This window comes from Xiphophorus maculatus, chromosome 14 (genome assembly GCF_002775205.1).
Source record: "Xiphophorus maculatus strain JP 163 A chromosome 14, X_maculatus-5.0-male, whole genome shotgun sequence".
Lineage (NCBI taxonomy): Eukaryota > Metazoa > Chordata > Actinopteri > Cyprinodontiformes > Poeciliidae > Xiphophorus > Xiphophorus maculatus.
The window spans coordinates 10,101,166-10,113,932 of NC_036456.1; the positions used below are offsets into that span (position 1 = coordinate 10,101,166).

General features: G+C 42.2%; 2 protein-coding genes across 2 annotated transcripts in view; both read right to left on the reverse strand.

Moving 5' to 3' along the window:
- Positions 1–988: 988 nt before the first annotated feature.
- Positions 989–7,118, reverse strand: LOC111611060. Its single transcript, XM_023346680.1, has 7 exons — positions 7,046–7,118; positions 6,655–6,775; positions 5,350–5,541; positions 5,053–5,266; positions 4,530–4,692; positions 4,211–4,335; positions 989–4,135 (listed from the first exon to the last, which is right to left on the reverse strand). Exons 1-7 carry the CDS (start codon positions 7,116–7,118, stop codon positions 3,860–3,862), a joined length of 1,164 nt encoding a protein of 387 aa, XP_023202448.1. The 3' UTR covers positions 989–3,859.
- A 1,648-nt stretch (positions 7,119–8,766) lies between these two features.
- tesk1 (testis-specific kinase 1) overlaps positions 8,767–12,767 on the reverse strand; it is a 28,190-nt gene continuing 24,189 nt past the window's right edge. The window contains exons 8-11 of the mRNA XM_014471826.2: positions 12,238–12,321; positions 11,156–11,242; positions 10,719–10,818; positions 8,767–10,632 (exon numbers count right to left, since the gene is read on the reverse strand). Coding sequence (XP_014327312.1) covers positions 9,551–10,632; positions 10,719–10,818; positions 11,156–11,242; positions 12,238–12,321 — 1,353 coding nt within the window. The 3' untranslated portion in view covers positions 8,767–9,550. The remainder of the gene's footprint in view (positions 10,633–10,718; positions 10,819–11,155; positions 11,243–12,237; positions 12,322–12,767) is intronic.

Below are 12,767 nucleotides of genomic sequence, written 5' to 3' on the forward strand. Positions count from 1 at the left end.
CGATGCTGGGGGTTGGAACAAGCTGAGCTCTGAGGTTTGGTGAGTCACTGACAGAGTGACTAAGCATTTCCTGTTAGAGAAGGCCAGGACTCACTGCTTTATATCAGCTTGTGAACTTTTTTTCTCTCCACCTGACTGCTGTTTAACATAAAACGTCCGTGACAAAGTACAAAGGTGGGCGATATTTTTAGTTGCGCACCACTCTGGATTCTGGGAGATTTTAGTCACGTTACAGAAATCCATATATTTTTAGAGTCTAAAACTTGTGTCCATGAAGACATGTTTGGATAAAAGTGCTGCACATATTTTAATTTGGAAATTTGGAAAATCAAAAGCTGGTGTTGGAAAAACAGGTCAAATTTTAGCGGTTTGTAAAAAGATACACACAACTGAGTTTTTTTCCCTTTTGAATCATGAACACCAAAGTTCATTTGTGACCTTTTTAAGTCTTCAATGTTCATTTGTTACACTCAGTATTTTCTCTGTTCATAGGTAAACTGGCTCTCTGTGTCCATACTGAGAGGAGTCTGTGACTTTGTTTCTCTTCCCTTCTTGAACTTTTTTTAATTGGGGTTGTTATATGTTGCTTTTTGAGATCTTTTAGACACTTCATGATGGAACAACGGGTTCATTTTGGGTGATTTCCTGATGAAAATCTGTTTTTCCAAAACCATTTGTTTCAGGATTTTAGGCAAAAAAGTAAAACACCTCCATTCTCAAAAAAGAATAAAGTTACATCTCAGCAGTTTGTGTTAGATCCAAATTGATCAAACTTGTACGACTCTCAGCGGTGGTACTTGACTAGCGTTTCAGGCTACTCATACATTTCACTTTTAGCTAAAAAAATGCCTGCGAAGCTAAATAACTGCAGGAAATGTTTCTGCTATAAACAGAAACCATCAGAAAAAAAAATGCAGCTCACGACTCCTAATGAGACTAAACAGAACCCAACCCTGTTCTGGTTGCCAGTTTGGAAAGCACCGGAACATGCTAACTGCTATTAGCAGCACTAGCTAACAGGTGTATCCGTTTTAACTACGAGAAGCTGTACAGTTTAATGTGTGAACATTATTTTTTCGAGAGAGCAAGAAAGGAAAATAGTCAGTTTGTAACCACGGTTTTATATGTTATATAATGTTATCCCCGTTTCAAAACAAATATAAACTATTCTTAACTAAAACTACCAAAAATGCTGCCATGCTAACGCTAATACTACGAATCAGAGGGCAACTTCCGTTCAAGTCGGGCGACTTTCATTCCAAATCGCATACGTACATCGCTGCTTCTTGCCGGTTGAACACGTCCCGGGTCTCGGCTGTTGTGTGTGATCAGGTGTTGGTGAAACGAGCCAGCTCTTCGTGCGATCATCCAGTCCTTCCCGCCGAGCGGATTAATAAAACCCGATCCCACTGGCTCTGTCCGCGGCGGCCTCCCGGGTCCGTGTGTTCAAACAGTTCTGGATGGCCAAACCCACAAAGAGCCTCAGTGTTCTGGAAAGAATGCAACACGGAGATGACAAGACGCTCTTTGTTTTCACGCAGGAGGCAACAGTGAGTCAGACGTGTCTTTTTTTTAAAACAATAAATGATGGGGAAAAGTCTGCGTTGTTGTCTCCCCGGCTGCTAAATGTAGTGGGGGGGTTTCAACATGTTCGTGCTTCTTGTTTTGAGACGATCGTGCTTTTGGACTTTAACTGGGTCTCAGCTCAGAGAAAAACCACAACCAGATTTAGATTCTTCACTGAGCTGTGATCATGTACACACACGGAGAAATTATTTTTGCCCCGGCAGCTAAGTCCCCCTATTGCGCCACCGCAAAATCACAAGAAACAGATAAATATACCGACGCAGCTCTGATTGATGACCGTGTTTGATATGTTATGGGTAAATAAATATTAAAATTAACATGAAGAAGAAAAAAAACAACAAATTGCCAGACGTGTCTCATCAGTAAACTTTAATAGAAACTAAAAACACAAAATAGAGCAAAAGATCTCAAACTGGAACACATCATCACCTGAAACACCCGGTCAAAAAAAAAAAGAAGAAGAAAAGAAAAACAAAATTCAAGAAGGACTGAGAATACATCACCAGTCTGTTTCAGAGGCATTTAGAGATTTCTCCACAAATGGAGAAATTACATCGAACAGCAACATCCAAGAGTGCATTTTCTTTTGACTTTCCTCCTGTGTTTGAACTTCTTATTTGTACATCTCTTTAAAAATTAATCTGCTTCTCACACCTGTTTTAAAATAGCTCTGGATTAGCGCTTCATTCTTCTCTCTGGTTTAGATCATTCTTCGTGTTATAATGTTCTTTCGGAACTCCGTTTTGATAGAAAGTATAACGTTCACCAGCAATTTCTGCCAACATAGCAGACATCTGTTTGGTCATAGGCAACATTTAACAAAAAAAAAAACACATGGCTTTAGGTGCTTTAAATATTGGAAACAAGCAAACAAATCTTAAAGTCTGAACTAAAATAAAATCAGTGCGACGCTCATCTGGTTTATGTATGTGAAACGAGTCATTGTTGACCGTCTCAATTAAAACCGTTTCTGTTCATGGAGTTGTGTTTTAAATAGTCATGCGACTTTGACAGTAAAGTGAACCTAGAGTCTTGTCATTGAAACACATCAAGTAGTGAATTTACAGTTGTACTTTCTGGACCAGAACCGGGCCACAGCATTAAAGTCAACCAAATGTTTGAAGGCTTATGCACTCCCAGACATTGACTTTGTTGTCCTTAGGCCACTTTGCAACTGATTTGGCAGTATTAGTAGTATGGGTCATTTTCTATTCTGAAAACCTACAAGTCACCAATAAAGTCTTCACTTTGCATTTTCCAGTTCCACATTACTGGAAGAATAGGGCTATGAGATGTGGAGAAGCGAACACACCTCCAAATTGTGCATTGGCTGGTTCACCAAAGTGGAGAGTTTCTTCTTGAAAAAAGAGATTTACTCAGGAAGGCACTTTGTACCAAAACCTCCCTCATCTGCATCCTCTTATCTTTCTGATAAAAATCCTGAACCTGAGTGAAGTTGCTTTCCCACCTTCTTCAAATCTAACAAAATTGTGGTCAAAGGTTTGCGCAGCAAAAATTGTCGTTTGTGCTGCTGTCGTTTTAAAGATATTAGTAAATGTTCCCTGAAGTCACAAGAGGTCAACCAACCCCCTAACTTTCTTCAAGTCAGACAAAATTGGTGTCAATCAACTCAACTGCCTTTGTACAGCAAAATGTTTTGTTTGTGCTGCTTCTGCTTTGAAGAAATTAGTGAGAGTTTCAAGGTCAACAGGTCAACCATCCGACCCACGTCACCCAAATCTAACAAAATGGGTGTCAAATGTTTGTGCTACGTTTGTGCTGGGTTTGGTTCATTTGTGCCGCTATCGTTCTACAGATATTAATTTTAAAAGTTTCCAGAAGTCATCAGAGGTCATTAGAGGTCAACCTCCGCTCCATGCTTACAATTACAAAATCAAACAACTCAGCTGCGTTTGTGCAGCAAACATTTTCATTTGTGCTGCTTTTGCTTTTGAAGATGTCGATGACGACCTCTGGAAACTTTTTTATTGATATCACAAGCAAAGTTTTTACTGCTCAAACGTTTGACACCAGTTTTGTTGGATTTGAAGATGGTAAGAGGGTCGGGGGGGGCAACTTGACTCAGGTAAATCCTGGTTGTGTTTTCTCCTGAACCTCGTTCTTTTATAGAAAATTTCCACAGAAAAAGCAGCTGTGGAAAACATTTCTGGCAAAGTAGGGAGATCGGGAGTTCATGAGGTGTTCCTAATCCAGGGTGAAGCGAGCCTAATGAAACGATGCGAGGAAAACCGTTTTTAAAAGTCTCGGCGTTTCAGTTTTCATCTGACGTCTCCACACAGAAGTGGGACAAAGTGGGATTCCTTAAGCCAGAGTCAAAGCCTTTTTTCTGCCTCTGTCCTCCATTGTGGCAACATACCACACCTCTGCTGGGATCATGATGCACAAGTTGGCTTGAGCTTTTGTTTTCTACACTCCAGTCGACGGAGCCGTGGTCATCTATTAGCTCCAGGTGAATGTCACAAGGGTCACAAGGTTCGACAGGGACACAGACGGGCGTAGCCAAAGATTCTGCGTCCTGAGAAGTTGCCTAAAGCAAGAAGAAAAGCTAAGAACACAATCGTTTGGTGACTGAACGCTGGGGCGAGGCTGGAGAAAATCCTACCTGAGCCTTGGGTGGATTGTCGGGGGCCGGTCGGTCCCGTCTGGGTTTCCGCAGAAACACCATGAGAAACAACAGAAGGAACACAAAGGACAGACCAGTTCCAAGACACAGCATTGGCAGCATCCCTGCAGACACAACAAACAACAAACGAAGCTGAATGGTTAAAGACGCATTAAACATCAGCAGGAGATCAGTTTGGCTTTTTAGGTTCAACATCTGGTTCGATCAAACTGGTTCACCATGTGAGACCTTCTCTGACCTCTCAGTAAGAAAATGCATCTCCTTCTGAAGGTCCAGGCAGTTTCAGTGATTTCCTGACCTGATCTGGAGCCAGTTTCCACACACCCTGGAGGGGATTTGGGGGAAGCAGCCATGGAGAAGGTCGGGAAGGAGAAGTTGGCCTCGGCACAGTAGTTCTGACCCGGAGACAAACCCGAGAACTCAACGACGGAAACCACTTCCTGAGTCCAAACCGTGCGGCTCTGTTACACACAAACAGAAAACAGACATATGTCAAAAGTTGTGCAAGTTTTGAGACCTTTTGTATCGAATAAGAACGTATATGTTTTGGTTTTTTTTAACGAACTTAAAGTATAAGTTGATTCATACGTTGTTTTTATGGTTTGAGAAGGTTTTGGATTTTCTAGATCAGAGGTGTCAAATTCATTTTCATTCATGTCAAGATCATGAATGTTCTCAAAGGGCCACCCGTGACCCAACGTATTGATTTTTTTTATTTAATCAGTAACATCTATTGAGAATAATAATAATAATAATATAATCTTCATTTAACAAAAATATTTTTAAATTGGCAGTTTAATAATTTGTCGCTAATGTCGGACCTGGTTGTCAGAGCGGTTGAGCTCATTGAACACGGTGACGGTGGTCCAGGGGTCTATCAGCGTGGAGATGGGACAGCACACGTCACGGGAGCACCTCCTGCTGGTAGCGCAGGGGAACTGCACCTTCACAGACAGGCTGTCGTTGGTCAAGGAGACGGAGACAGACGGAGGGCTGAAGGCTGCGGGTGGGAAAGAGAGAGCAGAAGTTATTGCTCTTATTTTCAAACGGTTTATTTACACCTCTGTCAACAGGTGGAAAAATGTAAAATGTCATATTGTATTTTTGGCTCGAGTTACAACAGCGGAGATAACCACTGACTGAAGTCGCTGTAGTCAAACTTGTGTGGCTTCATCCAAACAATGGAGCTGGGGCTGAGGTGGACTCCGAGGCGAATCATGTTGTAGAGCTCAAAGCTCGAAAAGACCTGGGAGACGTCGCAGCTCCGGGAGGAGATCCAAACGCACCACGGGACGTCCTGCCAGGGATCCCTGCAGCGCAGGAACACAACAACTCAGACGCATAATAACAGCTTTTCCTCTTCTGCTGCTCCCTCTGGCTTTGCTTTTTTCAAAGCTTTTTCAATAAGAAGAATGTAGGTCTCAAGAGTCAGCAGCTGAAATGGGGGTTTTATAAATATTATGCGTATGGAGGAAAAAAAAAACACCAATAAAAGTGGAATTATTGATAACTCTTCATAGGATCAGATTTTAGCCAAGCCAAAAAAAAAAAAAGAAGTAGATATAAAATCTTTGTAGTGCTTGACGATAAAGGTAAGCTTTGCCACGTCAGCCAGAATAAAATCTAAATTTAACAGATCTGATAACTTGTAAAAGTATTAAGAACTCTCAAACATTTTCACATCTTGTCATGTCAAAATGATCTTTGACCAAAACAAAGTAGCACGTAACTCCAAAAGGAAACATACAGCAAACATGTAGAAGAATTTGTCTTTGTCTCGTGTTAAGCTGGTCAAAGTTGATGGAAACATGCATACAGCAAATATTGAAGAAAACCTGACAGAGGCGCCAAAAGTTTTGAAACATACACCCGATCCCAGGTTATAGGTTTAGTATATTTAGAACAAATCATACTAATGTGTTTAAATGGCCCAATCAAAGTTCACTAACTGAAAACTTGCGTAAGGGATTTGAAAATGTAGATTTAAAGACGCTCTCTGTGCAATCTGACTGAGTTTGAGTTATTCTGCAGAGGAGAACGAGCTCAAATGTCTGTTTGTAGATGTGAAAAGGCGGTTTATACATGTCCAATAAATGCACACCACATATTTAGAAAAAGAAAAAAAAAGTTGAACATCTTACAACAATGCACACAACATAAATACTAACTAGATTTGGAAGGCCTTTAATTCCCTTCTTGTGTTATTTACGTTTTAAAAATCAGACCAGCACCACTGTTGGAGTTTAATACAAGTTTTGTACAATAAAACCATGTAGTCTACTTATGAAGTGTTAATATTATGACATTTTTTGTCAATATTTGAAATGTTTGGAATAACTACTACCAAGAGTAGATCTTTATGCAGAGTAACTGAGTCAGGAGTTGAATTTTTGGCCTCCCACACAGCAGGGATTAGGACTTACCCCTGAGTCTTTGTCTGCACTGTGTAGGTGATATTAGGACTGGCATGGGGACAATCCCACCGCAGGAGGCAACCTAAGTCCAGCGATTCCACAGCGGTGTAGCAGACTAACCCAGTCGACCCTGAGAGATTCGCACGAAACCCAGACACAGAAATAGCCCAGTCACACAGGTGCTCATTGACCCCTTAAGTCCAACTGTCACAACTTTACACTGCACCAACATGCTGCACATGCAACAAAACATAACATAACTTGACAAAAATGCCAAAACGGAACCACCGTCTAGCCTGGGCTGAAGGGGAAGCATTTTAACAAAGATGATGAAGTCTAATCCGCATCTAAATTTCCACGTTGTGCCTCGGAGTCGTCCCCAGACATCTTCAGGACTCACCTGCGATGAGTTGGACAGTTATTACAGACAGCACAAATTCAAATCCACGCCGCGGGAAACGCCGTGACCTCATGGCCTCTGCGCCACCTCTGAACCGAGGAAAGTGAGGCTGCGACGAGCTCAGACCACGAGCAGCTTGGAGAACCGGAGGTTAGCGACTCCCTTTAAAACAGGACGGGCGAAGAAGATGATGAGCCATGGAGGAGGCAGGAGAAGTGGCTGTGGGAGAGACTGACGAGCGGGAAGGTGGAGGAGAGGGATAAGGATTCAATTAAAGGCGGGTTGATTTTGTAAGAGAGGACAGGCTGAGTGATCCACTTAGAGAGGAAGGTGAGAAAGGAAACCATGAATGAGAGCGCTACAACCCAAAGTCTGTGCAGTGCACTTGTTTGATACATCAGTGCTGTGAACAGCCAATTCATTTTCAAGTTCTGGCATGAATTATCTGTAATGGGAATCAATAAAAGAAAATAACTCGTTTTGTCATTTAAATGGAGCATTGAAATAATTTCATAAGTTTATGATGCAAATCACCAGCTTGATGTGCGTTTTGTGCATTAAATAAATTACGACTGTTTTCTCCTGTCACTTAAAGACCCTTTATAGTGTTTACATTTTAAAAAAGTAAACAATTTGGGGGTTTAAGAAACTTCATCTTTTATGACACTTTACTAAACCGCTTCAGTTTGTTGCTTGGTTGTGAATCACTTCTGTCATATTTTATTGAAAAAAACAAATAAACTTTACCTTTGAATGACATATTGATTGATCAAAGAAAACCTAATTGAATACTTCCAAATACAGACAGGTTTTCGGATTCGTAAATTGCTTTAAGAAATAATGCTGGCATTAATTCTAGTAGGATTTTTTTCTAACATGCTCATTTCTTACATACAGAGAGCAGAACTGGGCTAAAATATTCATTGATCTATTCCTAGAGACAATTAAATCAAACTTTTATCCAGTGTCAATTTAAATAACACAACTAAGAGGACCAGACAAAAATGCCTGCTTACAAAAATATCTTAAGACAACCGTAAGATACCCACATTTAATGTTAAACCCAAAGCTTCTAGAAGTTTCCTCTTTTTTATACAAAACAATAAGTTTGTGTTTTTCCCCCCCGACCAGAAACTTAATACACCAACGAGATGTTAATATAACAAAAACATTTAAGGTCTAGTACCCCACTTTTAAAACATTTAGCTAATGTGTGAATGATTTTGTTATAAATTTAGTTATAATTTGTCAAATAGTTGTTGGAAAAACAGACTAAATGCCAATATGCTGAATATCGATAAAAATATGTTAAAGTTAACTTATTCACCAAATATAGTACATTAAGCTAAAATAAGCTAATCTTTACTTTAACCTTTTTCAGTCAGATGGTGTTTTAAAACGTGTCACTAGCAGAAATCCAAACTCAAAATGACCAACATGTATTACATTTAAACAACAAAATTAATGGTAATTTTTTTTTTTTTTTTTTACCAACCTATAAACTAGCTGAGAAAGATAAAAAATAAATTACAAGCACGTAAATAAAACTTGGTAACAGCGCTTTAAGCCATACATAGGTTAAAACGGTAACATTATGTTTGGTTTATTTTTTTGAGAAGGTATTTAGAAGATTAATCATAATATCAATATTTGTGGAAATAAGACGACCCTTTAAACGTGGCGTCATTGGAGAAGGTGACAGAAAACAGCTAAAACCTCAGTACAGTCCATCTTTTTATTCAATGCCATTTTAAATAATAAGAATCTGTACATCTCTTAAGCAGGTCTTTGACCACTCATTCCCAAATATAATGATAAACAGTTTCCTTATCAACAATAATACAGTTGAAGTGCTTAACCAGGCAACCAAAATGGCCAACAAAGATCAAACAACAACAACAACAAAAACAGTCTTAACATTGTACAGCACACTCATCCTCTCACACACACGCCGTCATTCGCATACCAACAAACACTCCCCAGACGTGATCTGTACACCTCTTGATAATTAAACGCATGAAAACAAAACTGCCTGCTCATTCAGAAGCAGCGCCAAACATCAAAAATAATCGTCATTGCAACAGTATTAATACTAAGCTTAACATTCCTCATTTCAGCATCACCAGTTTCATCCGGCATAATAGTCCTTAAGAGCTGTAAATTTGCAGGATCTGGCTGCCACAAACTGGAGCGCTCACATGCTGACAAAGAGTCCAATCAGTCAAATCACAGGCTGACATCAGGTGTTGGGACGTCCTCGGTCCAGCAGAGGGCGCCCACCAGCAAAGTCTCACAGTGCTTCCTGGAGAGAGAGTCGTTTCTTTTAAGTCTGGACTGTATTTTAATTAACTCATGCAGACACACAAATGCCTGTGCAACAAAAAACAAAAAAGAAAACATGTGTCTGGAAAATAAGTATTGCTGCATTAAAATCTGTGCAAATTTTAAGAAGACCCGCTTGATTCCCAGGGAAGAGCTTTGCATTTGGTGTTGACAGTTCAGGATTTATGTTTGAGCTCCTGGCAGGGTCAGTCCTGGATCCAGGCTGGCGTTGGTGGTGTTGAGGGTGGGGGAGGGCGGCAGGCCCTTGGGTCCCGGACAGAGGAGCCCGCGTGACGCCGTGTGGTCCCCGTTCAAGTTCTTGTAGGGGTTCCGACGAGGCGGAGCTCTCAGACACACCGAAGGGAAACGGAGTCCGGCCAGACAGCAGCCGGGACAGGAGATGACCTCCTCCTGGTCCAGAGAGTGTCCGCTGCCGGAGCCAAAGGGGGAGGAGCCGGCCGGGTCGGCGGGCGGGGAGTGGTAGCCATTGTTGTTGGCGGTGGGAGTGTCCGTGGAAGCGCCCCAGCCGAGCGGCCGGCTCACAATCACATTGTGGTTGTCCAGATTGGATAGGGGCGGCAGACTGGGAGGCCCGTTGGAGATGGCCGACCTCCAGCCGTTCGCCATGGAAGATGTGGACGGATTAAAGGGAGTCGAGGAGTGAGAGGGAGGAGGGGGCTTGGAGTAAAGGGGTGAGGATATGTCCTGCGTGTCTGGCGAGACGGTGCAGTCCATGGGCTCCTCCTCCATGTCCTGCTCCTCTTGGTCCGCCAGATTCAGCGACATTGGTTCAATCGGAAGACCCGAATCACCCGTCAGAGAAATATCCGCCTCCCCTCCCAACAAACTGTCCTCCTCGCTCCCTCCGCCGTTCACATTGTTGACCTCAAACATCGACTCCTCCTCAGCCAGGACGGTGTTTGGCGCAGACACCATGTGCGGCGGAGGTGTACACGGCAACGAGTGGCACCGCCTGTGCCGCCGGGGCACGTCGACGACCTCGCCGTCGGGCGTGGGAACGTCGTCGCAGTCCGGCGGAGGCGGCAGGGTGAAGGTCAGGGAGATGACCGACTTGCTAGGCGTGTCAAAAAGCTTGATTTTTCCTCCTTTGAGGTCCTCCCGCTGCGAGAAGGGGTTCACCCGGGCGGAGGGCGCCAAGGCGACGCAGGGGAGAGCGTCCAGAGGGTGCAGCATGTCGGACTTGCTGCGAGAGAGACGCGGGTCTAGCGTGTCGCAGAGGGACGGCCTTCGCAGAGGCCCAACGGCTGGAGACGATATTGTACAGAGAAAAAAGTCAGATTAAATACAGGAAAACATCAGATTGTCATGTGGTGCCCAAACGACGTCTCACCTTTCACTGGAAGTTCGTCTCTCTGCTCTCTCTCAGCTCGTTTCTTCTTCTCCAGTTCGGATACAATTTGGGAGAAAGACGGACGGAGTTTCGCTGCCATCTGAGAACAACACACAGATGCAGACGATTAAGTATGACAACAAGCAGAGACTCTTCTCATTGTAGTCATATTCCCTAGTGTCAGTTTTCTTTCTTAAATAAAAGCAAATAGATCACATTAGTTTCATGTTTTTTTGTCCAAATACAACAATCCCATAAAACCATCCATGTCCAGAACTTGCATTTATATGAAAGTTACATCAAGTCCAGCTCCATCGCTTCCTTCAACTTCCCCTACAGTCATGGCAGAAGATATGCAGATATAATACAGACAGCAGGATGGGAAGCAGCCATCTTAGAGACGGAGCACATGTGTGTATCCAATGAGCGTTTCATACATTGCAGCAAGCGATGGCCAAATCCAGGAAGTAAGGTGGACAGTCTCCAACCATCTGCTGAAAGGCCTCAACATCCAGGCCAAAGTCCTGAAGGAAAACACACACAAAAAATATCATTCTAAAGGGCTTTCTAAAAAGGTACACTGTGGTTATCGTCCTATTTCTAATAATATTCATTTCTGTCAGATAATGGCTTTAACCATCATACTGAGTGGAGAAATATTCTTATTATAGCCCCAAAGGAGTTGAAACAAAGTACTGAAACGCTTACAGCTGGAAATGTATGCAATTTCTGCAGCTGCGTATGAACAACAGGCTAACAAATACACCAGCTGTCCAGATACTGAGAAAGAGCCAGAGAAAAAGTCTTAATTTAAAGCTAATTTCTGCCATTTGTTCAGAGAGAACAGAAAACTGTCAATGTGATTTGCTACCACAAAAACTGAACTTCCTTGCATCACTACCAAAACATTTGTCCATGACTGGTTATCAGGAAAGTAAAGCAATGTATGCATATCAATGTATGCAACAACAATTGAGAAATTTATTCAATTTTAAAAGCTGACAGTATTTGATGTTTGTGAATTGTGAAATTTCCCAGCGAGTGTAACGGATCGTGTGGTTTTGCTGTTTTTCCTGTTTAAACACCATATTCAAAACCAAGTCCAAACATTTATGTGGTCAGAGACCGCACAAACTGTTGGGTCAAGCTGAGTTGATGCTGCACGCAGCACAAACACTCGCTTGAGTTTGAGGCCTGTATCAGTATTTGAATTCTCAGTCGAGATAGGAAAGCCAGCTTCCTGTTTGTCCAAGATAACAACCAGAGAAAAGATGACGAAATGATAAAGCCGTGACTTCGCTTAAAGCAGCTCCAGTCATTATGACACCACATTAAAATTCCTGCCGATCTCGGCGTCATCTGCGTTATGGACGCAGCCATGTTTGTGTTCGGGCTTCGACGTTTCCCCCCCCCTCTCGTTCCTCATGAAGATTGGTCTGGTTCAAACAGGATGTGGATGCGATGCACGTCGTAGAGGGGTTAAGCAGCTCGGCTCCGCCGTGGAAAGCTGAACCTGTACCTCGGTGCGTGGCAGGATGTCTGGGTCGGCCTGAATCCTCGCGATGATCTCACACAAGATGATCCCGTACGCAAACACGTCCACCTGTAGCGACACCATGAAATGATTCATCAAGAAAAAATTAGGATAAAGAAACGATAACTATCCATTCCTCTAATTTTTTAGCAATACATTCTATTTTTTCTGCAAAGTTAGTTTTACAGATATGCAAATTGGTAGATTCATAGCAGGTAAGAGTATATCTGCATTTAATATACATAAAAAGGGACACTGAAAAGGTTTCCCACGATAAAACTTATCCAGTTGTTATGAGATTTGCAACAATACAACCAAAGCCATGAAAAATATAATTTGAAAATCAAAATATATCCAGCCACCAAGGAGAGTCAGTGGGATCGTCATTATATTGTTGCACCAAATGGTTTTGTTTTTCTGTACAAATCTGCAGCTTCCTCTGAGCTCTGGCACTTTGAAACGTCACTAAGACTTGATCATCAATATTTTAACTCTAAGGTTGAGTGGGAATTTCC